Raw genomic sequence first — 24710 nt, forward strand, 5'->3', positions numbered from 1 at the left:
GAAAATCCACATTTTTACCCGTTCTGCTAACTGACAGCATGGAGGCAAATTACTCACACATGTAAACAATATTCATACACTTTTGTAGTTAATTACATATATGATTTTAAAGTACACATTCTCAGCTTTATTTTGACTACTTTTAATCATAATACACACAAATAATGCACTTACAATGCATATGTCTAGGTTCAGTGTGTTTTTGGTACTACATAGGGAGGGGGGGTGGCCATTTGACCCGGAAGTGGTTAGTGAGACCTTACTACCAAGGGGGTTTTTAACGTCCTTGACTACCCTATCGGGTCTCGCAAGGACGGAAAATTGTCCTTTTTAAAACTTTCGTATATGTATTTTGTCTGTGGTATCCTTTTCACACGTTCTTTGGCAAGACAAAGTGGACAAAAATCAGTATTATGTAATATTAAAAATAATTTTTTAATATTACAAAATCATTTTTTAATATCAGAAAATGTATTTTTGATATTAGAAATTAATTTTGTAATATTAAAAATTCATTTTCTAATATCACAAATTCCTGATTCAAAATATACAAAATATCACTCATTTAGTAATATTACAAATTGAATTTGTAATATTAGAAAATGAATTTGCAATATTAAAAAATAACTGCAATATTGCAAAATCAGTCACATTTTTTAACATTACAAAATGATTTTCTAATATTAAAAGAATCTTAATTGAATACAACAAATCCATTTTCTAATATTAGAAAATCAATTTCTAGTTTTAAACAAGTACTATCTTTTAAAATAGGATAGCCGACGCAGTGAAATTTTGTTATTTTTTACTTCTAAGTTTCTACATTTCTTTCAAGACAAGAACACATAGCACGCAATTTTTGGGGTTCCGATAAATTTTTTTTTCGAACGCAATTCCAAATTTTCGATACAGATTTTTCGAACGCCACTAAGTTATCAGTATTTCGCCAATCGGGAAAAAGAACTGCGATCAGGAGACTTGTGTTTCCATAGAAGAGCGTCCTTAAGTTCAAAGGGTAAAAAGCGAAGCTATACCGACTGCGTCGGAAAGATCATGTTTTTAATATTAGAAATTCAACTGAATTTTTAATATAAAAAATGATTTTTTAATATTAAAAAAGGGTTTTTCTTATATCACAAGACACTTTTTTGATATTAAAAAATCTTTTTTTTTAATATTAAAAATTCAATTGAATTTCTAATATTAAAAAACTATTTTTGAATATAAAAAATTGATTTTCTAATATTAAAAAATGTGGCTGATTTTCTAATATTACAAATTCAATTTGTAATATTACAAAATGTGTGTTATTTTATAATATTACTAAATCAGGAATTTGTAATATTAGAAAATGAATTTTTAATATTACAAATTTATATATTAAAAAATCTTTCCTAATATTAAAAAAAAAATGATTTTATAATATTAGAAATTCATTTTCTAATATTACAAAATATTGACTTTTGTCCACTTTGGCTTGCCATAGGGCTTTGTAATATAAGAAATCAAATTTGTTATATTTAAAAAATGAATTTGTAATATTAAAAAATCATTTTTTAATATTAGAAAACACTTATTTTGTCCCCTTGGGCTTGCCATAGAAAACTGAGATTAAAGGATCTAGCTAAACGAATGAATGAATATGATAGGTCTATGACATATCTATTATTTTGGTTACTTTATGTTCTTTGTTGTGTATGCCTGTTTCCATTTATGGTCTTTGTCTGCGAATTACATTCTTTTGCTTATTGCTAGAACCTTGGTTCCCTTGATTACTCATTCAATACAATATTTAGCGGATTACGATAAATCTTTGTTTTTTTTTCTTTGAAAAATGGATCGTACACCCATTTCGCCCTCACCTGGACCCGCCCTGCACCAGAGACCTATAAATAGTTGCAAATCTCTTTAATTACCGGGTTATGATTACACTTGAACTTTCCCACCAAACACATTTTAAACTAAATAAAGCGCGCTCGTAACTAGATTCAAGCCTCGATTTGGAAGTAGGAAGGACGCAGTCAATGTCGAGCAACGTCACACAAAAAATAACAATTTAGCAGTTTAATATACGATTTGTTTCATTACCATATGATATACCTAAACATATAGAATAGTTTGAATGGTAAGAAAAAGCTTGGTTTAATCTTTTAACAGAATTTTGTCACTTGAAAGTGACGCGTTGGTTTTTGTCTATCTAAATCTCTATCATGGCGACGTTTGCTATGGAATGACCAAAGTCGACATATTTTGTTTTTCAAATCTTGCCGCAGCCCGGTTTATTTTGTAATAGAAATAAACGTTCAATATTTTACACACATTACCACGACGTGAAAGTAATTATTTTAAATATTCATATCATTTGGCATAGGTATTTCAATATTGAGAATGAGTCCATTTCAGCTTTTGGTTATCAACAAAAACATGAGCACATCTAATGACCAAAATATTTTAGTTTAAAACAGCTTCAATAGTTCTCAACATGAACTTTTAATGCCAATCAGCTTTGTCTATCAAGTTAATTTAAGGATGGTATTTGCCTTAAGCTAAGTGAAGCATTTAGAATGTTCTTTTTTTTTTTTTTAAATGAAATTGATTTCGTGTGTCACTTTTGCTATAATATGATCATAGTATATGCAAGTGAAAGATTTTCCAAATATTTGTAAACTTATTGGTTAAGCACTTCTGGGATTGGTGAAGAATGTCTTGTTTTACTAATTCCAAAAGGGATTATTGTTTTACCACAAATGAAAGTAGGTTTTTAAAAAATGTCAGAGGACTTCGGAACAAATAACATGTTGGTCTTTGAAATGTTTTGTATTGCAGGTGTTTTGACTACATTTTGAAAATTCAATAGATAGAGATGTAGTGTTTCGTTTCGACTAAAGTCAGTTTGATAAATTTTCAGACAAATATCTGTACATTTAAGAGCAAGCTTTGCTCGCTTATTAAAAATAGATTCTTCCTACATGTATATGCTGTGTTGTGGTTAGCCATACATATAGCATAAACATTGTTCTGTTTATAATTTCTCTCTTTGATCTTACAATATTTTGACAAATGGCACAGAAGAGGCTTTTTTAAAACTTGACAGACCTTCAACAATTGCACATTCACAGCTTTAATGCCTTTAGTTTACTTGAAACTGTTTTGTGCTTCTCTAACTGACAAAATTCACAAATAGTAGATACATGTTCATGTACCTGTCAACTTCTGAAATTGTCTATGGGGGTTTTATGGGTGAAGTACTGATAATCCTCAGCAACTGAGGAAATAATGTCAGGGGGCTTTCAGATTCATGAAAGTGACATTTTCTGGCCTTTTTATGACAAATCAGATCAAATGCACCACATTTGAATCTTAGGATTGTAAATTGTGGTCAATATTGCTTTTGGATATTGAAATTTTGGAGCCCTCATAGGGGAAACCCCCCCAACAAATAGTGAGAGTTGGCAGGTACTATTAGTAGACCAGTTCAAGTCAGTTTGAAATATATACATGTGCATGTACATTGTACATACGGATTTCTTAAACATGGAGTACAAATGTACATGTACATCCCAAATTTCTCACCATAATAAATTTTGTACCATATCAATGTCTCATTAAAAAAATTTTAGAAATAGTAATTGAAGTTCTGTTCCCTATATTATAATTTTGATTTTTCCTTATAGTCATACATGTACCATGCATGTACGTCTTAAAAATGTAGTTAGGTATACAATTCCCGTTTTTTTTATAGAAGGCATTTTCTTCGTTTTTTATAATTTTTTTACCCGCCTGGCCAAAGGCCAAGCCCGCTATTGCCATCACTTGGTGTCTATTGTCTGTCATCATTTTTCAAGACTCTTCTTCTCTGAAACAACTTGACCAATTAGAACTAAACTTGGTGCGAATGTGCCTTAGAGTGTTCTTCATAGAACTGATGTGGGAATTTTTTATCATAGGGGTCAGACAGTAATTTTTTGCTTATATCTCTAAAACCTTTAGGTTTAGCCATATTCTAACATAGGTGAAAGTGTTCAGCATGATGAGATCTATCCGTGGTGAAATTTTTGTTATGATCTGTGAAGCCATATTGGAGTTATTTTCCTTTTTCCATGGTTTTTGCTTTTTTAGCTCATCTGGATGATCAAATTGTTCAGCATGATGAGGTCTATCAGCGGTGAAATTTTTGTTTTAATATGTTAAGCAATGTTGGAGTTATTGCCCTTTTTCGATGTTTTTGCTATTTTTAATATTATTTCTTTCAAAAATCTTCTCTGACATTACATGACCAATAGAAACCAAAGTTATTATGTACATGTATGTTCCTTGGGGTATCCTGCTTAGAACTGATGTAGGGATTTTTGATCCATTGAAAAAATATGGCCGCCATTACTAAAAATAGAACAAAGGGGTCAGACAGTAGTATTTCGCATATATCTCCAAAACCGTTAGGTTTAGCCAAATTCTGACATGTGGTAAAAGTGTTCAGCATGATGAGATCTATCTGTGTGAAAATTTCATTTTGTGTTGCCATGTTGGAGTTATTGCCCTTTTTCAACATTTTTTTTTGCTATTTTTAATGTTATTTCTTTAAAAAATCTTCTCCTGTGAAACTACTTGATCAATTGGAACCAAAGTTGGTATGAATGTTCATTGGGGTATCCTGCATAGAACTGATTTGAAAACTTTTATCGGTCAAAAAATATGGATGATGTTACTAAAAATAGTATATAGGGGTCAGACAGTAGTTATTTGCTTATTATATCTCCAAAACTGTTATGTTTAGCCAAATTCTTTCAATTGCTGAAATGATCCTCATTATAAGGCCTACAAAAGGAACCAAATTTTCAGACAACTCCTTGTAAGAGTTGTTGTCCTTGAAAGACAAAAAATGACGATTTTTATTAACGGTTTTCAGCCAATATCTTGAAAACTATAATAGAAACTCTCAGTTCCTGAAATGATCCTTATGATAAGTCATACCAAAGTCTTCTTGAGTCAAAATTTTAGACAAATCTTTGTATTGCCCTTGAAAGACAAAATTTAACCAGGTGAACAATTCAGGTTCCTGGGAGCCTCTTGTTTCAAATCTTCTCTGAGACAACTTGTAGGATGGATTGTAACCAAACAAGGCATGAATGTTTGTTAGGATATGATATAACAATCTTTTCATCTGTTGAAAACATGGCTACCACTACTGAAAATTGAGGACTTGTTGAAATTACTTGAAAACCAATGGGTTTAGCCAAATTTTCTTGGAGGAAAATTGATCAGCATGGTGAGACCGACTTATGCCAAAATTTTCATGAAGATCTGTAACTCAATGTTGGCGTTATTTCTGGTGAAGAGTCAAAAAATGACTACGAGAGATTTATTATATAATATGAAAACTGGGTGGATAATGAAGATGCTGTGTATTGATTAAATGATTCTTGTGACAGTAGTACGGTAAGGTCAAAAGTCTAGTTCTAGAAAGCTATAAAGACTCTTTTTGACTAGGTGAACGATTCTGGCTTTCTAAAGCCTTTATTTGTTTAGTCGGGTCAGGTCAAATAATAAATTGTACAAATGTAGTGAACTCATGTTAAACTCGATATAAGCCTTAGTAATAAACTATATTATATACAAATAAAATAACAATTCATATTATGTACTTGAAATAACTCGTACAAACTCATGAGGTTAAACATGGGGTTACACGAGTTTGTAATAAATCTCATGAGTTTGGTATTATGAACTTTCAGCATTAATTCTACAATTTTCTAGTTATGTATAATTTTTGTATGAGTTTAATATGGTTTATTTGAATTTATTTTTGTTCTCATTCACATGTGCGGGGGTTGACACTAACTTTTTACAGAGTAGTTGTTCTCTCACTACTGATGATTCTTGAGTTCCTCCCTCCCCCACCTCTAAAAATACTAATATTACTAAAGGACCACCAGAGAAGTCATGTTAACTGGTCCTTCTGATATTTAAATGGCATTGGGTCATCAGTTTACTGTAAGTGTCGAACCCTGATGTACCTGTATTCTGGCACTAGTTGCAGTAAATGTTAATGTTAATGTATTTACATGAAAAACTCACCAGTGTTCATGAAGACCTGCATGTAGGTATACAGGTATATAACTTACTTATATGGGAAACTTTCTCTTTACAGGTTCCCCAGTGAAACCCCTAAACAGCTATTGAGACCATGTCTGTCCAGAATTCTTACCTTCTGAAGTATACAAAAACACCACCAAAAGGCAAACAAGAATGTCCTCTTTGTAAAAAGGTATTCTCACTACCAGCTGTCCTGTCCAAACATCTTAAAACTCAGCATGATATTAAGGACTTGCCATTACCGAAGAAAACTTCAAAAATTGCTGAAGGTCCTAAAAGAAGTATCAGAATTAAAAATGGGAAGGAGGGACAAAGTCAAGGAAGAAGTAGTTCTAAAGTTAATGTCAAAAATATCAAAAACGAACCACAACACCAAAAAAGTAGCATTGACAAAGATAAAGATGAACTTACTGATGAAACTCCAAGACGAAGAGGAAGGCCAAGAAAAAATGTTGTAAGTCCAGATCAGAAGGGGTTGGCTGTAAAGGGAAAAGAAAAAAATCTAGCCATATATAATCAAAAGACAACCTTAACATCTCCAAAAACTTTAAACAAAAGTGAAACAGGTAAAACTGCCTTAGAAATAAGAAGAGCCACTATTGGGTCTAAGAGGGTACACCAAAGTGACACTGAATCAGACAGTCAAACGGAAGGGAAGGGGAGACCAAAGAGAAATCGTCGTGAAAAGAGAGCCTGGTCGCCTTCCAATGACAACAGTATAATACTGGAAACTACAATTAAGCAGGAACCAATTGATGATGAATATCGAGTAGAACCAAACAACAAAGTTGATGCAAAATCGTCTACTGAGACATCATATTCTTGTGATATATGTTCAAGGACATTTAGTACCTATGCTGGTCTCAGTAGGCATATAAGGATTCATACGGACGAAGATGTTGGTACAGAAATAACTAGAAAACCACCACAAAAGAACATTGTTGATGGTAGTGGCAAGTCACTACAAAAGCAAAGACTGGCCAAAACTCATGTTAAAAGTGAATTTGATCATAAAGCAGTTAATAAATCTCCTCAGAAGATTAAACAACCTCAGAACATTAGAACTGACACTGATTCAAGTAAAAGCAAAAAGCTTCAGAAAGTAAATGATGACGGCGTTGTAAGCTCAATAGAAAATAGTTTAAAGACATCAGAAAAATCAGGAGAAGTTCATGTTGTTGTTAACAACATGACTAGAGAAACTGAAGAGGCTATTAAAGAATTAGTAGAGAGTGTTATGTCTGTCGGAGAGAATCAAGAATCTACCGAAAATGTTGATACTGTTGTTATCACAAATGACAAAGACAAAGTGGATGATGAAAATGATGACGATAATGAGTATATGGATGAACTAGATGATGATAAAGATGAAGATTACAGGCCATCAAAGGATGATTATGGAGATGAAAATGATATGAAAGATATTAAACCATCAATCAAGAAACATAAACGAGGAAGACGTAGTTTAGGTCGAACATACCCATGTAAGTCATGTGATAAAGTTTTCACAAAACCTAGCCATTTGTTAAGACATAATACAAAACATACTGGAGAAAGGCCATTCCCTTGTGATGTATGTGGGAAAGGTTTTGTTTCCAAATCGAACATGGAAAAACATCGTGTGTTGCATTCAGGTGTCAAGTCCAAAATATGTGATGAATGTGGGAAGGCATTTGCTTTGAGCTCTTACCTAGTAAGGCATAAACTGCTTCATGAAAAGGAGAGGAATGAGAAGTTAGGTATCAAACCTCCACTTGAACATCATTTGTGTTTTGAATGTGGGAAAGTATTCTCTAAAGCCTTGTACCTTCAAAAACACATGGAGCGTCATGTGAAAGGAAAGTGCTATGAATGTCGAATTTGTGGAAAGAAATTTTCACAAAGGATGAATAGGATAAATCATGAATTTCTTCACAACAAGACTAAAGATTTAGAATGTAACATCTGCCACAAGAAATTTGCTTTGAAATGCTATCTAAAAATACATATGCAACGTCACCAGAAATCAGCTGAAGGAAAAGTAGAAAGAAAACCCAGGCCTAATTTAGGACAGAAACCCTTTGAATGTTCACAATGTGGAAAGTGCTATTCTTCAGCAAAGTACTTGTCCTCACATGAAAAGAGGCATGAAAATCCAAAGAAATTTGTCTGTGAAACATGTGGAAGGAACTTTCAGCAGAAAATTAACCTGCAACGACACATGCTTACACATACTGACCCTGCCACATCTAAAAACTATGAATGTAAAGAATGTGGCAAAAAGTACTCAAGAGACATTTATCTTGATCGTCATGTAAAGGAAAATCATACTCCAGAAGGACTGGCAAAACCAAGGCACTGTTGTCAATATTGTGACAAAACATTTATGAAACCATGTCTGTTGCGTATACATGAAAGAACTCACACTAAAGAGAAACCGTTTGTGTGCAGTACCTGTGGGAAAGGCTTTGCTCAAGAGGGTTACATGAGAATACATGAAGAAATCCACTCCTCGTACAAAAAACATGAGTGTCAGTTTTGTGGGAAATCCTTTGCATTACTGTATTACCTAACTAGACATTTAGCTCGGCATGAGCAAGTTAAGTCAATCCCTTGTGACCAGTGTACAAAAATGTTTGCTTCACAGAAGGCATTGGAGGATCACAAGAGGATACACTCTGGAGATTTACCTTTCAAATGCGAAACGTGTCAGAGGTCATTTCCAAGGTTAAATTCATTGCAACGACACAAGAAAATGAATGCTTGCCAGAATGTTCACAAAGGTACAATTACAGTAGGCACCTACAGATACATAGCAGCAGGAACAAACAGTACAGAACCTGTTACGTACACTGAGGAAACATTGGACAATTTCATGGATAGGAAGGAATTCAGTTGTCTGTACATCTGTAGCATCTGTCGACAAGTCTTTACTAGTCAGGCCAAACTTGATGCTCATGCTGTTGAACATGCAGGGGAAGAGGTTACCATGGAAACTGTACAAACTGTTGTTCAAGAAGAGCCAATTGCTGCTGAAGCTATACCAGTGACGAAAGAGGAAGAGACCATTATAGCTGAAGTTGTAAATGTAGAAGACAATCTTCTCCAAGTTGGTGGGGAAGAAGTTACAACATTAACGACAGAAGAAACTGTTGTTGATTCAGATTGGTTGAACAAACTGTTTTCAAATGCTCATGTTGAGTCAGGAACTGATGGAAAAATTATAATTGTTGTTAATAGAGAGTGATAAAAACCAACCATTTGTACATAAAGAAAGGGATTTGCAGAACTTTTTAATTTGCAAATTATTAATAATGTTCAACCACATACAAAAGATATTAAATTTTACTTCTACAGTTTTAAGTGTAGTTCCTCATATACATTTAACTAAATTTATTTTAAAGTTATAATTATGAATTTATCAAGTTGTTTTATAAGCTCCAAATTTTAGTATTAGTGAATTTAATTATTTCTGTGTTTATAACTTCATAGACTTAAGTTACATTGTATATTATTCAAACTTCAATTTAAAAAAAGATATCATAAAATAGTTGGGTATGAACTGAGAACTAAAGATGAAAATGTAAAGTGGTTGCAACATCTATTCTTAATGTGTTATTTATTAATTTTGCTCAATGAGCAATACATTATACATTGTGTTTATTAATATCAACTTTTTCTGATTATTCGTGAAGGTTTACATGCAGTTTTACAAAAAACTACAGACTAGTCAAAGTTAAAAACAACAAGGGCAGCAAGTTTTCTATAGAGACTTGCCCTGGCTTGGATAAGTACAAATATTTTACACAAATGCAAACATCAAAACAGGATTTGTCAGTAAGTTGAAATAATCTTTTAAAAAATGTTAACCTTTGGCTAAAGGATGTTTTTACATTATACAATATGTACATGTACTTTTGCTTACATGATATATTAGTATAGATAGGAGAAGGGGTCAATGACTTTGTATCATTTTTTTTCCAAATAACAAATCAAAACATTTACTTTTCTTCAAATCATACATGTAATTTTTTTTTCAATAGCATGTATACTAACTTTCCTAAATACATAGAAAGTATTAGTGTGGTTTACTCAATTTTTGTGACAAGTGTCAGTGTTCTAGGATTTTTGAAAATTTTAGGTTTCCATGGGAAAACCCCTAAACAGGATTAACTTTCCCACAGTCAAGTCTGATCTCCCAACTTAATAAATCCTTCAAAATTTCTGTTTGCTACTTGTCAAATGAAAGTAGAACATGATAAACAACTTTCCCACACCAAAATTGCACTTGCCCCAGGTGATGGGAAAGTGGAATCCTAGAACATTGAAGTTGTATCATTGATTACGTCAGTACTAATGTTATTGTTTAATCGATACACATGTATATATTCCTTATTCATGTTGCATCAGAAATTTGACTTTGTATCCCCCCCCCATAAATTTCTTCCCTGTCTAATGCTATATGCTAAAAAAGAAACCTTTATTTAACTTAAACCAGAAATTACTCAAGAATATGGCAATGCCAATCATTCCTTCTCATCGCAAGTGCTCTCTCCCTTGATGTAAGGCAGATCAACATTACAACATTTTTTTTAATTTTTTTTTTCTTGGGGGTGGGGGGTCATCTTGCAAAGTCTTGAAGAAACATGTACATGTATGTACAATAAATAAATGTTTGATATGTGAAATTCTGATTAATTTAGCGTTATCGAGATACATTTCGTATAGGTTGGTATTTTAGTCACGCCCCTAACTATGGAACTACTTCAATGGGATATCCCAATATACAAAAAGCATGCATGTACAAAATGTACATTACAAATGCTACAATCCATGGATAGTTTACTGTATTGAAATGCGTTAAAAAAAGTATGTTGATTTCATATCATATTAACAATTCATTGTGGTTATATTTTATGTTTTCTGATGTTAACTTTTTGACTTAAATTATAAGAATTTTTTACAATTGTTGGTTGGATTATGGGGTATAAATGACTTTTGGAAGATTTACGCTGCAATTGAAAACAATCCTTAAAAAGTTGTATGGCAGTTTTTACATAAAACTGCAAATGTAGATACGGTAATACAAAGCCTTTTAAAGGGGAGATAATTGACCAGAAACATAATATGGAATTCTTTGGACCATTTTTTTTTACGGTTCAAGGAGGAAGGATAGTTCCCTTCATAATCTATATTAAAAATATATCTTGTAAAAAACATGCCAACATGAAGGCATGTTTCAAACATCATTTTTGATCATAAAAAAGAAAATAAAGACAAAAATATAAGGTATGACCTAACTTGAGGCAAAAAAAAAAACAATTTGTCTGTTTCCTGCTACCCTACCTACACTAGTTGAAATGTCATTGGGTGGGTGGAATGTAAGTGAGTACTACTATTGAATTTTTTTTCTTACATTTCCATTTCAACATCTTTACTTACATAATTTTTAAGTGGATTTTGACATTTATAGCACACATGGCCTAAAGGCTGTGCGAGCTATTGTCATCACTTGATGTATGTTGTCATCTGTCGTTAGCTTTTTCAAACATCTCTGAAATTGCTTGACCAATTGGAATGAAACTTGGCATGGTTATCCTGCACAAACTGATGGTTTAAAATTTTTGAAACTTGGAAAAACATGGCAGCTGTTACTAAACAAGAGGCTCCCAGGAGCCTGAATCACTCACCTGGTTGAATTTTGCCTTTCAAGAGCAGTAAATTTAACCAGAAGTTGTCCAATAATTTGACTCAAGAAGACTTAATTAGGTCTTATCATAAGGATCATTTCAGCAATTCAATTTCAAGATATTGGCTGAAAACTGTAAAAAGAAAAAAGATTTCATTTTTCCCCTTTCTAGGGCAATAACTCTTACAAGGAGTCGCCTGACAACTTTTATCCCTGAAGACTTTGGTAGTCCTAATAATAAGGATCATTTCAGCTATTGATAGAATTTGGCTAAACCTAACGGTTTTGGAGATATATTTGAAAAACTACTGTCTGACCCGCATGTTCTATTTTTAGTAATGGTGGCCATGTTTTCTATGGATCAAAAATCCCTAAATCAGTTCTATGCAGGATATCTTAAGGAACATTCATATCAAGTTTGGTTCCAATTGGTCAAGTAATGTCAGAGGAGAAGAGTTTCGAAAAAAAGGCGGACGCCAAGTGATGGCAATAGCTCACATGGCCTTCAGACAGGTGAGCTAAAAAAAAAAAACATAGGGGTCAAATACAGTTTTGCAAATATCTCGAAAAACATTGAATATATGAAATACTGACGAAGGGTAATATTGTTCACCACTAAAAGACTGTTTTGCTGAAATTATGGCCCTTGAAAAACATATTTTGTTTTTCTTGTTTACAACTTTGAAAATCTACTCTGAAACCATACGACCAAATTTAATGGAAGTTGGTATTATTGTTCCTTAGGATATCCTGAACAAACTGATTGTTTACAATTTTTCAAAGATTTTAAAACATGGCTGTAGTTTCTAAAAACAGAACATAGGGGTCGAAATACATTTTTTTTTTAGCAAAGTAACTTAAAAACAGTTGAATTTATGAGATTCTGATGGAGGTTAATTTTGTTCACTACTTGAAGACTGATCTGTGCCGAAATTTTTAAAATGATTTGTTGTCTGATGTAGGAATTATGGTCCTTGAAACAGATTTTTTCTAGACCAAGACCCTATGAGTTAACAGGGCTAAGAGGAACCCCTGTCCAGATTTTTACCAGGGGTTCTAAGGACACTTAGAAGGCATTTCAAGCATTTTACAGTGCCTTAGGTACTCAGTTGAACTTAAAGCATTCAGCACTATATGCTCTTTTTAAGCAATTTTTTGGTCAAACACGGAAACAAAGCATGATACCTTTGCTTACTTAGTTACTAGGGCTTGGTTTGCCAGGTGAGCAATTTCGGCTCTTAGAGAGTCTCTTGTTTTAGTGTAAAGATTTAGAGTCATAATTTTATTAGCATTTCTCAAGATGAAATCAGTAATTTAACTCCACGGTTTACTTAATTTAATCTTGAGATAAATAATTTTCTCTTTGAATTAACTGTGAGCATTTTGCATTATGCTTTCCTTAAAAAAAAATTGGTCAAAAATCCAAGAATATCAATTTACATGAAGTAGAATACTATGCACAAATGTACAATGTTATGTTTCATGATCGAATGTTACTTGTTGAAAATTTGTTTATTTGGTTTGTTGTTGTTATGGTGTTTCATAAGTTACTGGGGGCTGTATATTGAAATGTTTGACCCTGCATCAGTGGTACGTTGTGTTCTTTCTGGATTGGAAATATTGGTTTATCAAATACATGTTTTATTAAGACAATTCGAGTTTTTAACAAGGAATTCAAAATTGAAATGGAGCCAGCTGCACTACAAAAAGATCCTATTTACGAAAGTAAATTGGTTGTTTAGAAATACTTTCTCCACTAGACCACTTCCAAATAACTTAATATCATATTTTTATACGACCATAAATAAAATTGTAAAACTATAATGGTATGGCACTGGCATCACTTGAAAACACATGGGTTTCGCGTAATAGCTTTTTGTGAGTTGATCGACTTTGATATAACAACCCTGAGCTTGCTAAGAATGCCCCACATCAACTATTGATGGTAAAAAGTAGATAAGCAAGTCATCCTGCAAAAGCAAAATACCCTATATCTAAGTATTCACTCCAATAGCAGCTGAGAAGTCTGAAAAAATTTTCAAAAATACTACACCTAATAAATTACAAAGTTTTACAAAAGAAGTAGATAAGTAAGGAACCTGGAAAGTACAAGTCCTCATGAAAAACCAAAATACCAAATATCTATGCATTTCCTCAAATAAAAACTGAGAGATCTGTTACAAAAAGAACTAAACAGAACAAACCATGTGATTGCAATATAGGGTATTATTAATACATGTACCACAAAAATACGGTTTTTGAAGTGAAGGAAGTAGATATAATATTATTCCATTTCATTTCTGTGTCAGTAAGAGTCTAAAAATCTGCCTAAGTGACCCCAGATTACATGGTAGCATGCTCTCCTTGAGTGCAGGAGGTCATTGGTTTTTAAGTAGCAATCAAGCTAAGAACCATGCAAAATGCGATTCATAGTTGAAAAGCCTACATATTTTTATTTTTGACATTTTGTTTAAAATGTTACATTAAATAAAAATTGACATGTGTCTTTTCATATAACCCTTGTTCTTAGGAGATAAAAATTAAATAGAATGAACTGTAGAGTTCAAATTTATGGGAGAAAACTCTGGAAATGACACTAAGGTCTCAATAACTACTTCTACCTTTTCGGTTACTTTACATGTTAAAAAAGTAATTTTCAAAGTTTCACTGTGAATTGCCAGGACAAATGACATTTTAAAGTTGCATACCATTGCGAAGCTTGAAAAATAAGGCTTTCAAATCATTAAGCTAATGGTACAATGATTATAGAAATTCTTCACAAAATTTACCTGAATAAATAATACTGAAAATTCATTTTTACCTTTTCTGCTGACAACATGGAGGCAAATTACTCACACATGTAAACAATATTATACACTTTTGTAGTAAAGTACACATTCTCAGCTTTATTTTGACTACTTTTGATCAGAATACATACAAATAATGCACTTACAATGCATAGATCTAGGTTCAGTGTGTTTTTGGTACTACATAGGGGGTAGCCATTTGACCCAGAAGTGGTTAGTGAGACCTAATATATATATGTAGTAGAAACTGTTGGGTTTTCTATGTGGATTATAGAGTGGATAGATTGGAATGAATTATACATTTTATAGACCTATAAAGTAACTTAATAACAGATACTAAAATGTGCAGCCTTTTTTTGTGGTGTATCACATATTACAGAATTTGCATGATTCTTACGAAGACTGCTACTTAACTTTTATCCTCAACGAGGTCATACAGAAGACTATAAAATTGGTAGTAATTGCTTCTCTGCTAAGACAGTTCACGCTATTTCATGGAAATCCACATTTTAGGCTGTATTTTAGAAAAATGATCTGTTACATTCAGAAAATTGCAATTTTTACATGAGCACGTTGGAGAGATACTAAATTGGTAGTGTAATTTGCAGTGTTAATTCATAGAAAACATGGAGCATCATTGCTGCTATCATTATTATATATACCGCCCTTCTTTTTTCATGCCAGCAGTATAAATACATATTTTTGTATTTGTTTTGGATGGACAGTCAGAGGTACAAAAATGTTTCTTCACAGAATGTATAAAAAAAAGGTTTTGCACCTTTGCAATAAATAGTTGGCCTTTAAGTACATGTAGTAGCAACATTTTTTTTAACAATATTTATGTTTGCAATACCAAAAAAAAATCCCCAAAACAATGAATTTCTTTAACTGATTAAATGTTAAATAAATAGTTGTAATAATGTGACTACATCACTTCTAAATTTTAGTCAATTATACAATGTTATTTCGGGTTAATTCTTCGAACATACCCAAAAAATATGGAGGTTTGGTTTTAAAGAGGTAGACCTAGGATAAGGGACACAACTCTTACAAATCATTGTAACATTTGTATTTACCATTTTACATCAATCTAATGTAAGCTTAAAAGTAACTTGGACTGATTTCATTTCGTTTGAAAGAAAAGCTTGAAAGGCTATGGCGAAGTTAAATATGATACAAACACATATCACTGATTTCAAGAGTTACATCCCTTACCCTGGGTCTACCTCCTTAAGGAAGCACAATCACCTCAAACACAAACTTCATTTGTTCTTGGAAACGTTTATGTTATTCAATAATCTTGATGGTTACAAAAAAAGCACAGGACTGGTCAGAAAGAAAAACAGGATTATTATGTCAAACTTAATACCATTGAGAAGATACGCTTGATAGTTAACTAGAAAATGAAAAGCCACATAAGGGCTGTTCCATTAAAAGATATGTACCTGGGGAAGGCACCCATAGAAGTTCTATTGATGTTTAGTATTAAACTGTATTTTGTCAAGAGACCTGAACACCCATCCATATTCAAAGAAAAAAAGTGCCTTTCCCTGTCCCTAATATGTTTTGCTGGAACGACCCTAATATGCCTGAGGACACATGCTCAAATTACAAGATGTTTGCAATAGTTGATACAGCAAACTGTATGTAACTGTTGAAATTATGTTGACCTCTGTTCATGATCACACAGAATTCAAGCGTCTTCAGTGCCTTAAATCAATACCAGTGTTCAATGACAGCCATTTTGAAAAATAATTTGATTCAATGAGCTGCAAATACATGTAATAAGTGATAACTACTTAAAGGCTAAGACCATGTATTGCTATAGAAAACCCTAAACCTCCGCATCAAAATCTGAATTGGTGATGTGATAACCCTTTACTACTTAAAGGCTAAGACCATGTATTGCTATAGAAACCCCCAAACCTCCGCATCAAAATCTGAATTGGTGATGTGATAACCCTTTACTACTTAAAGGCTAAGACCATGCATTGCTATAGAAAACCCCAAACCTCCGCATCAAAATCTGAATTGGTGATGTGATAACCCTTTACTACTTAAAGGCTAAGACCATGCATTGCTATAGAAAACCCCAAACCTCCGCATCAAAATCTGAATTGGTGATGTGATAACCCTTTACTACTTAAAGGCTAAGACCATGCATTGCTATAGAAAACCCTAAACCTCTGCATCAAAATCTGAATTGGTGATGTACATCTTCCATACTTATGAACATTTTGTGAAAGTTTCACTGAATTCCATTCACTGGTATAGGGGGAGTAATGCATAAAAAAAATATCCTGCATAATAGAATTATGGGCAGACATCCCTATCACTATATAACCCCCCTATGTAAATGGGTGTATAAACATGCCTACATGTACAAATTTTTATTTTTATTGACTTTCATTTAACAGTAGAGCTGAATGTGGTAGAATAATAAGGATATAATAATAACAAATTATTATTACTACGATAGACCTTACATTCATTAAAGCATTCTGCAAATTGTTCACAGAATTATCACTAAAATATATTGATTGAATTTAAAACATATTATTTTACCACATAAAATGTAATGAGAAGCATTTATTTATAACAAAAATTGGTTTTGTATATAAAAAAATACAACAAATTGAAGGTATGTACTGAACACAACTCCATAGAAATATTAGCACTGTTCTTCAAATTTGTTCTATGCACACAAAAATGAAAACTATACAATAAATAGAGATGGATGACACTGAAGAAAGCAATGTGCTATGTCTCCTTAGCCACTAAAACACCTCCTCCAGCTTTCACATCTTTTTCTTGTTTTTCCTGACCCCGTGAATCTTCTCCTTTTATCTGTAGATTATGTTCTTCTCTATATTTATTTATTTCTAATCCTTTTGTCTCTAACTGTTTTGTCAAAGTTTCTACCATTTTTGTTAACTGTAATAAAAGATGGATATATAATGTTTATTCATATATCATAACTAAACTTTTAATTTTTGGCAAAAAATCAGTTCAGGGAAAAGTCTAGGCTTTAATTGGAAATCGACTTGTGTATGTATACCTAAACATTTTGTACAGAAGTTATTATTTTTATTATTCAGACAGGACTGAAATCATTGCAAATAAACAATTCCTTAATATAATATCAAGATTCATCACACAGATTACAAGACAAGACAATACAATTGTTTATTGTCTTGTCACAGATTACTGGTAGCTAGAGAGTTACTTCTTTTAAAAGATTTTTTTTTAAAATTTCCACACCAGCACATGATTTCAAAGTATTAATTAAAGCTTGATTATACTGGTAAAATCAAAACTTGATATTCCATTGTACACAGTCTACCTGTCAATCAGCAATATCCTGGTTAGAAAAAAACCTTATAGTAAATATCCCTTCCAAAATAAAGCATACAGATTTATTACCAATACTGAGTTACTAAACACTGTATTTATGATGCTGTGTTTCAGTTCATGTGAAACTGTTCATATGAAGTAAATTTCAGTGAAAGTCACACAAATTTAATGTTAGGTTAATTCAACTTTATGTTATTCAATTCACATACATTTTACATTAACATACTATTGCTTGAGTACACATTTTTTATAACAAATATGTGTAAAATGCTACAAATCTATACCACTAAATGAAAAGAGCTGAATTTTGGGACGGCTCTTATTTATTTTATTTAAAACAAAGTATAATCATCATCTATGGGGTATTTTGGACAAAAAAAGGAAAAAGTAAGAATGGGTCGCTCTGCCATTCGCGACATCAGTTCTAAATTTACCATTAACTAATCAATTTCTGCCCAATTGCTACATATGAGAGTTCATTCTACAAATAAGAACTCTACATGTATTTGGAATAATAGGTTTTTCTTTTTTTCTAACATATGACTGACTACAATAAAACACATCAAAATTAGGAGGATCAAAAATAACATGGTAACCTGTTTAATCCCTCACAGAAATAGAAGCTGCTTTGATTCGTTCTATATATCTATTCATAGATATCCAGCAGTACTTTGTTTTAACTGTAATGGACAGAATTTTCATGCTGTTCCAACCAAAAGAAATCAAATTTATCCTCTTCCGTGGATTTTGTATGTATTTCATTTTAATGATAGACATGAGTCCCTTATTGGATATCTTTAAGAAAAATAAATTTAGAGCATGTTGGGTAGCCATTTTAAGTTTTTCTTCTCCTCAGCTTATGAAGATCCCTACCTGTGATTTTAATCACATTTGCAAAATTGTTCATGACTATGCCAAGTATTAAAAAACAAAAAGAAGATGGGGAACACATTTGTTGTTTTTAGTGTATTTTGGACAAAACAAACACTAGAATATCAAGTGTGTTCCCGTTTTTTTGGGTTTTTTTTCTGAATGATTGGCATGATGACTCTTTAAGAAATACACAGTATCAAGAGCCCTTGGTTCAAGTTCATGTGTGACTGTAATATCTCTGCAACTGTAATTACTGAGGTCAGTTAAAAGAGTAATGGACATATTCCACAAATGGTGAAATAGAAAGGCATGTATCATGCATGATATAAATTTTTAGTTGGTATAAACTAAGGGTTTGGATTGGTAAATGCAGGTCTGTATACCTCATTTTGGGGACAATTATTCTGTTTGGGGAAATTTCTGAGTCAATTGAGAATGGGTTCAGTCTGTGTTGAGAAATCTGTGGTAGCACTTTAACCTTCTTGCACACATTTACAACACCATCAGGTTATAGAGGGTTAAGGCACCAACTATTTTATACCAAATGGGGGGAGGGTACTGGAATTATTAAAAAAAAAAAAGGAAAAAAAATTATACAAAATTTGAGCAAAACAATTTTTTATTTACTCAGCCATTGACAGAAAAAAAGTATTTTTCAATATTTCCCCCATCAATTAACAAAAGTAGATTTTCAAGTATTTTTTTATATACATTCCAACTCAACATAAAATCCCAGGACACTCCCCCTTTGAGAAGAAAAATGGTCTGTGCCTAACAGGCTTTTTTAAGTGCTTCTACAAATGAACAGAGGTAAGTACGAATCAGACATTCTGTATGTCAGTTGGTAGTTGATCTAAAATGGTTGTTCAATATATACTTTATTTTTCATATTTTTAGCCTACATGTACATGTAGGCTAGGTAATAATTATAGAGATATAAACAGCCCTTTTCAACAGAAAGGAATAATTACTTCTACTCTAACCCATTTAGGAGTTCAAATTCTCTTTCAAGAGTGGAAGGTCCTGACCTTTCCTGGTTTAAAATCAATGGACCAATTGAGGAAAACCAGAATCCATCAATAAAGTATCAAAGAAAATGGTTGAAGCTCCATGACCTTTGTATTAAGTAAGTGAAAGAATTTTTAAAAGTCCTACATGGTCAGAAATTGAAAGTCACAGACCTTGGACCACTCCTAATTAGACCCCCTTCCCTTTTTTGAAAAGAAAAAAACTAAGTTGGTTAATAAATTGAAGTTTACTTCATACAACTTACCTGTTCTTTATGATTAGTTAAAGCAGGCAAGACACCAGATACTGTATGTTCTACCAATACACCACCAACCATTCTAAAACATTTCCTATCAGATTCCATTTCTTTTAATGTATCTATAACTATTCTGAAAGAAAAATGTTGATACAATTATTACCCTTAACTTGTATGTTTTAATTTTGTTTCATTTACCTTAAAATTGAAGGTATCATTTTCTTTGTTGTGTTTGGTTTATACCAAGTACATGTATGTATTATTTAAGAAATAATTCCTGGAGGGGGTAGATTTGTACTCATTTTAACATGGGTACAGCATTTATATTCAATTATTTAACACCGAGCAACAGCAGTATGATAACAGGAGAGATTCAACCAACAAAGAAGTTAGCCTCAGGTTCATATACACTTTATAGTTTCATTTTTAGGTGAGAGGTTTAGACCTCAAATGAATAAAGCAATATAAGTCGACGTTGTTTATTTATAATGGCATTTTGCTGATTCAAATTGTTATTTATTTTGATGTTGCAGCTCCCCTTAGAATCTTTCTGCTCTTATTGGGATCATATCCCACCCAGGCCCACCGACATTCAGTATTCCATTTTAAGAAATTATCCAGGTTTACCAGCAATTCTGTTGGTTTTCATTCAGTCATTTATTGGGTGCAATCAGCAGGGTCAGAGGCAACGGTCATGTCTTCTGCGACACCACCTCCATTTTGACCAGAAAAAGTCTTACTTTCGTTTCAGTTACAGTCAAGGCTATTTGCTCTTTAAATAGCAGAAATGCATCTGGACACGGAACCAAAAAAAAAATCTGAAAATTCTTAGATAGACCTACAGAATATACTTTGCGCCTGCAGGACCCACATGCAACACTTTTTGTGCATAATACAAAAATCCGCACTAATGACACAAGGGCACGGTTGGAATGAACACTGCACATGTTGTAGGAGAACAAAACCTATCAATCACATTGGCATTTGGAAACAATTCATGAGTACCACTATGCATGTGTGAAGTAGAATATGACAATGTCATACATGTACTCGGTGCTTTAACCAAACCTGAACATGTGATTTTAAAACCAAACAAAAATTCTTTATTGTGAATTTGACTAATTAGTTCTTTATGTTTTTTTTCAATTTGGATGATACACCTTATACTCCACATCCAGAGCTGTCAAAGTCTATAGATTTTTTGATTTTCAAAATATTTCAATGATGTGTTTCAAGATTATACCATGCATGTCAAAAAAAAAGCTTAAAGGTCGTTCATAGTTGTTAAGGATAAAATCGAGGAAAATATTATTGGAATGTCTCTTACATGTCCTGATCCAAACAGAACAATTCTTTCCCATTCCATAATATTTTTTTAAGCTGGTTTTGTTTTAAAATAGTAGGTACCACTAGTGAAAAAGCATTTGAAACAAGCTGGAAAGAACTCTGATTCCAGTCTCAAACTGGGAAAACATCGATTTTTTTTATTTTTTGGAGAAAAAAATCTGAAAAACTGAATTAGCATGATAGCGTGATGTTCTCCTTGAAAGCATGACTCTCGCTTTTAGCATCAGACTTGACAGGTTTGTACATCAACTTATAGGTCAATACATGAATATATGCTATACATGTATACATGCTGCTGGTACTTAGTATATGATAAAACATTTATAAAAGTTACAACTCATACTAAATTATCAAATAAATGCAGGTTTCGCTACGTGTCTATTTAACAAGGTTAAAACTTAACTATTTCTGGCGCCAATTGACAAACACCCTCCAAAATAGATGACCATGGGTTTAAACCCCTTGCAAATGAGAAATATGGTCTCTTCACCTGTTTTTGCCAACTGTTTACATTTGTTAATTGGTAGTCACTGTCACTTCTGATTAGACATACTGCAGCGCATGTCTTCTTAAATTTACCTGTGTAAGGCTACCAGTCATGGTGGGCAGAGAAGTGGTAGGTAAATTGTAAATAAATAATATCCTCCACTTTTATTTGCTTTAACTTATGCCCATTTGTTTTCAAATTCAATGCCCAAGATAATTAAGACATCTTATTTTGGTAAAAATTGTTTTGAAGTCATGACCTTCTAAGGACATTGTTCAATGAATTCATGTGACTGTTATGTGGTAACTATCCATAGAAAATTATGACAAACTTGAAAGACATTGGTCCTTATGTAGTTTCTTAAGAAACGCTCTCCGTTAATGAGAGTGAGTTTCCCCAAATAATTGATTTGGTACAGAATGCATTTCTTAGAATGCATTTTTTATTTGATGTCATGCTACTTTCGCCCCATGAGGAGGTTGGACTTCTAATGATTTTGGAGTTAGTTATTTGATATTCTTAAAGTGTTCATTGATTCCTGGAGGTATGGTATTCTTCATATGACAATTTTGTTTTTCAGTCCATTTCTTGTGTCATTTGTGGATGCCATTAAATTAAGTGATTATTTCCGAGGTTTCACATCTGTTCAAGATTAAACACGACTGTTATCCTTCTAGTAAATAAAATTTTACAGAGTTTACAAAAATAGGTGATACAGTACTCTAAACACAATTTTGAACTTGCCCTCGTACGGGTAGCAGTCGATAATTTAAACTAGCTGAAATTTCTTAAAAGTAACCACTTTTATTCTTAAAAGGACTGTCTATTTATTTCTACAATCGTAAAAGACTTAATAAAGGTAGAAGCAAAATATTTGAACATGAAAATTAAGTTCATAAAAACAGGGTTTTAGCTAGGATTTTGAGGGCTTTAGTCACTTTTGTGTAAAGCACGAATGACATATTATGGTGCAGCAGAATTTTGTAAATAGTCAATAGTATCATAAACTAAAGACATAAACACTCTTAATATATTCATTTAAGTTTACAGATACAGGCATGACAATAATAACAATAAATGTTACAACAAAATAACCATTATTTTCTATAAGAAAATGTGTTACTTAATCATATAAAATAGTTACTATGAGAAAAATAGTAAAATAGAAATTATTTTTACATCATGACAAAGCTTTGATGCATTCAGTCTAAAAATAGCTACTATTTGACAAAAGCTTCTATTATGGTATGACCTGACACTCAACTAATAAGAGAAAATCATCCTGTCCTTTGCCAAACACCACACCTCAAAAGCCTTCTTCAACCTAAAACTCCTAAAATCAGAAGGATGGAGACAGATTTTTAGAAGAGAATTGATTGATGAAACCTTGAGCCTGTTCCTAAGATATGTTTTGATCAGACAGTACCTACTAAATCCCCTCTCAGTCACCAGAAGATAATGCAGAAACAAGACAGATAGAAAGAAGGTTGGCCACACTGGCATAGCTAACTGTAGAATGTTGCACTCTGTAAGCGGTTGCTGCATGATATCTTACTGCTGGGTGGTAATTTTTTAGTGACCTTTGACCCAGATTATGAGTAGAATTGAAGATGTCGCAATCATTGTGATTTTGTTTTAAGAAGAAAAGAGAATCATCAAATAATTATTTATTGTTGATTAATACTTCCTAACTGTCTGCTATTGCGTTAAAATTAATTAAAATCCATGAGATGACCAGTCACACATCAGAGACATTGTTTTTGTGTGCATTTAAATTTCTAAAAAAAAGATAGCTATATACATGTTGCGAGGTTCGTGAAGGGTTTGTCTTTAAAATAAGGATATATATAAGTTATATTTTAAACGTACTTAAAAGCAGAAATGTCTCGGCTCAACTTGAAGCTTTTTTTTGGCAGTCAAAAACGACCGGCTGAAGTTGAGTGAGAAAACTGGGATATCTTTTGTGGTCCTAATGATCAAATGACTGATAAATCGTTGTTATTTTAAAGAATCATTAATGATGCGCATGTCAGGGATGTCAGGTTAACAACAATAGAATGTATTTCACACCTGCTTGACCAGGTAATTACCAAGCTTGGGGTCATAAACTTGTCGGAGCATAAGGCCAGGTGAAATTACGCAACTTTCGATTGACATTTTTTAACAACATTTTTATTTAAGGGGACGAAAATTTATCTGAAATACTTTTTGAATGGATTTTTTTATACACTTTTCAAATTTCAAGTGACGAAAATGATCTAAAACATTTTAGTCATTTATGAAATCCTTTCGTAAATAGCGAAAATGATGATCGCTAGCAAAATCACTGCATAAAAATAGGTCACATAAGTATAATTGAGTTCAATACCATCCAGTCAATATTCCCATAGTGATTGAGCTAAATACTATAAATAAAAGGGTTACCCACAGCAATCAAATTACAAACAAATATGTTCATATTATCTAGAAAAGACACCAGAATGGAATAAAAGAAGAACTTTACTACACTTGAAATTTGGATAGCAACAGAACAATATTAATAACTGTGAGTGTTTAGCTACACGTGGGTGATAGAAATGAATTTAAATAATTCTATTAGAAAATATCAGTTAAACTAACTCATGTTCCTTTAAGTCTACATTTAACTCGGATATTTTGCCAGCAATATTCCTTTGTTGCTGTCTTATTTCTTGGAAACCAGCAATAACTTGTTCCTGAGTTTTCCCTTTTGCCTTGGAAGCCATGTTTGGTCTTGAAATTCTTACAAAAAAACGAAAAGTGAAAATACGTATAACTATGAAATGTTCAAATATTTTG

General features: G+C 32.5%; 2 protein-coding genes across 5 annotated transcripts; one reads left to right on the forward strand and one right to left on the reverse strand.

Annotated features, from left to right (window-relative positions):
- Window positions 1–1990: 1990 nt before the first annotated feature.
- Window positions 1991–16732, forward strand: LOC148616522 (uncharacterized). Of its 4 annotated transcripts, none has more exons than XM_088583631.1 (2): window positions 1991–2125; window positions 6149–16732. In XM_088583631.1, the coding sequence occupies exon 2, from the start codon at window positions 6185–6187 to the stop codon at window positions 9317–9319; it is 3135 nt and encodes a 1044-aa protein (XP_088439757.1). In that variant the 5' UTR covers window positions 1991–2125; window positions 6149–6184; the 3' UTR covers window positions 9320–16732. The 4 variants fall into 4 exon arrangements, with proteins under 4 accessions (XP_088439757.1, XP_088439759.1, XP_088439758.1 ...); XM_088583633.1 differs by lacking the exon at window positions 1991–2125 and adding an exon at window positions 2207–2336; XM_088583632.1 differs by lacking the exon at window positions 1991–2125 and adding an exon at window positions 2436–2532.
- A 211-nt stretch (window positions 16733–16943) lies between these two features.
- LOC148616523 (prefoldin subunit 2-like) lies at window positions 16944–24657 on the reverse strand. Its single transcript, XM_088583636.1, has 3 exons — window positions 24513–24657; window positions 20069–20192; window positions 16944–17502 (listed from the first exon to the last, which is right to left on the reverse strand). The coding sequence occupies exons 1-3, from the start codon at window positions 24635–24637 to the stop codon at window positions 17329–17331; spliced, it is 423 nt and encodes a 140-aa protein (XP_088439762.1). The 5' UTR covers window positions 24638–24657; the 3' UTR covers window positions 16944–17328.
- Between the last annotated feature and the right edge of the window lie 53 nt (window positions 24658–24710).

The sequence above is a fragment of the Perna viridis genome, chromosome 5, assembly GCF_037379345.1.
Source record: "Perna viridis isolate PV_CMFRI_1.1 ecotype Kerala chromosome 5, ASM3737934v1, whole genome shotgun sequence".
Lineage (NCBI taxonomy): Eukaryota > Metazoa > Mollusca > Bivalvia > Mytilida > Mytilidae > Perna > Perna viridis.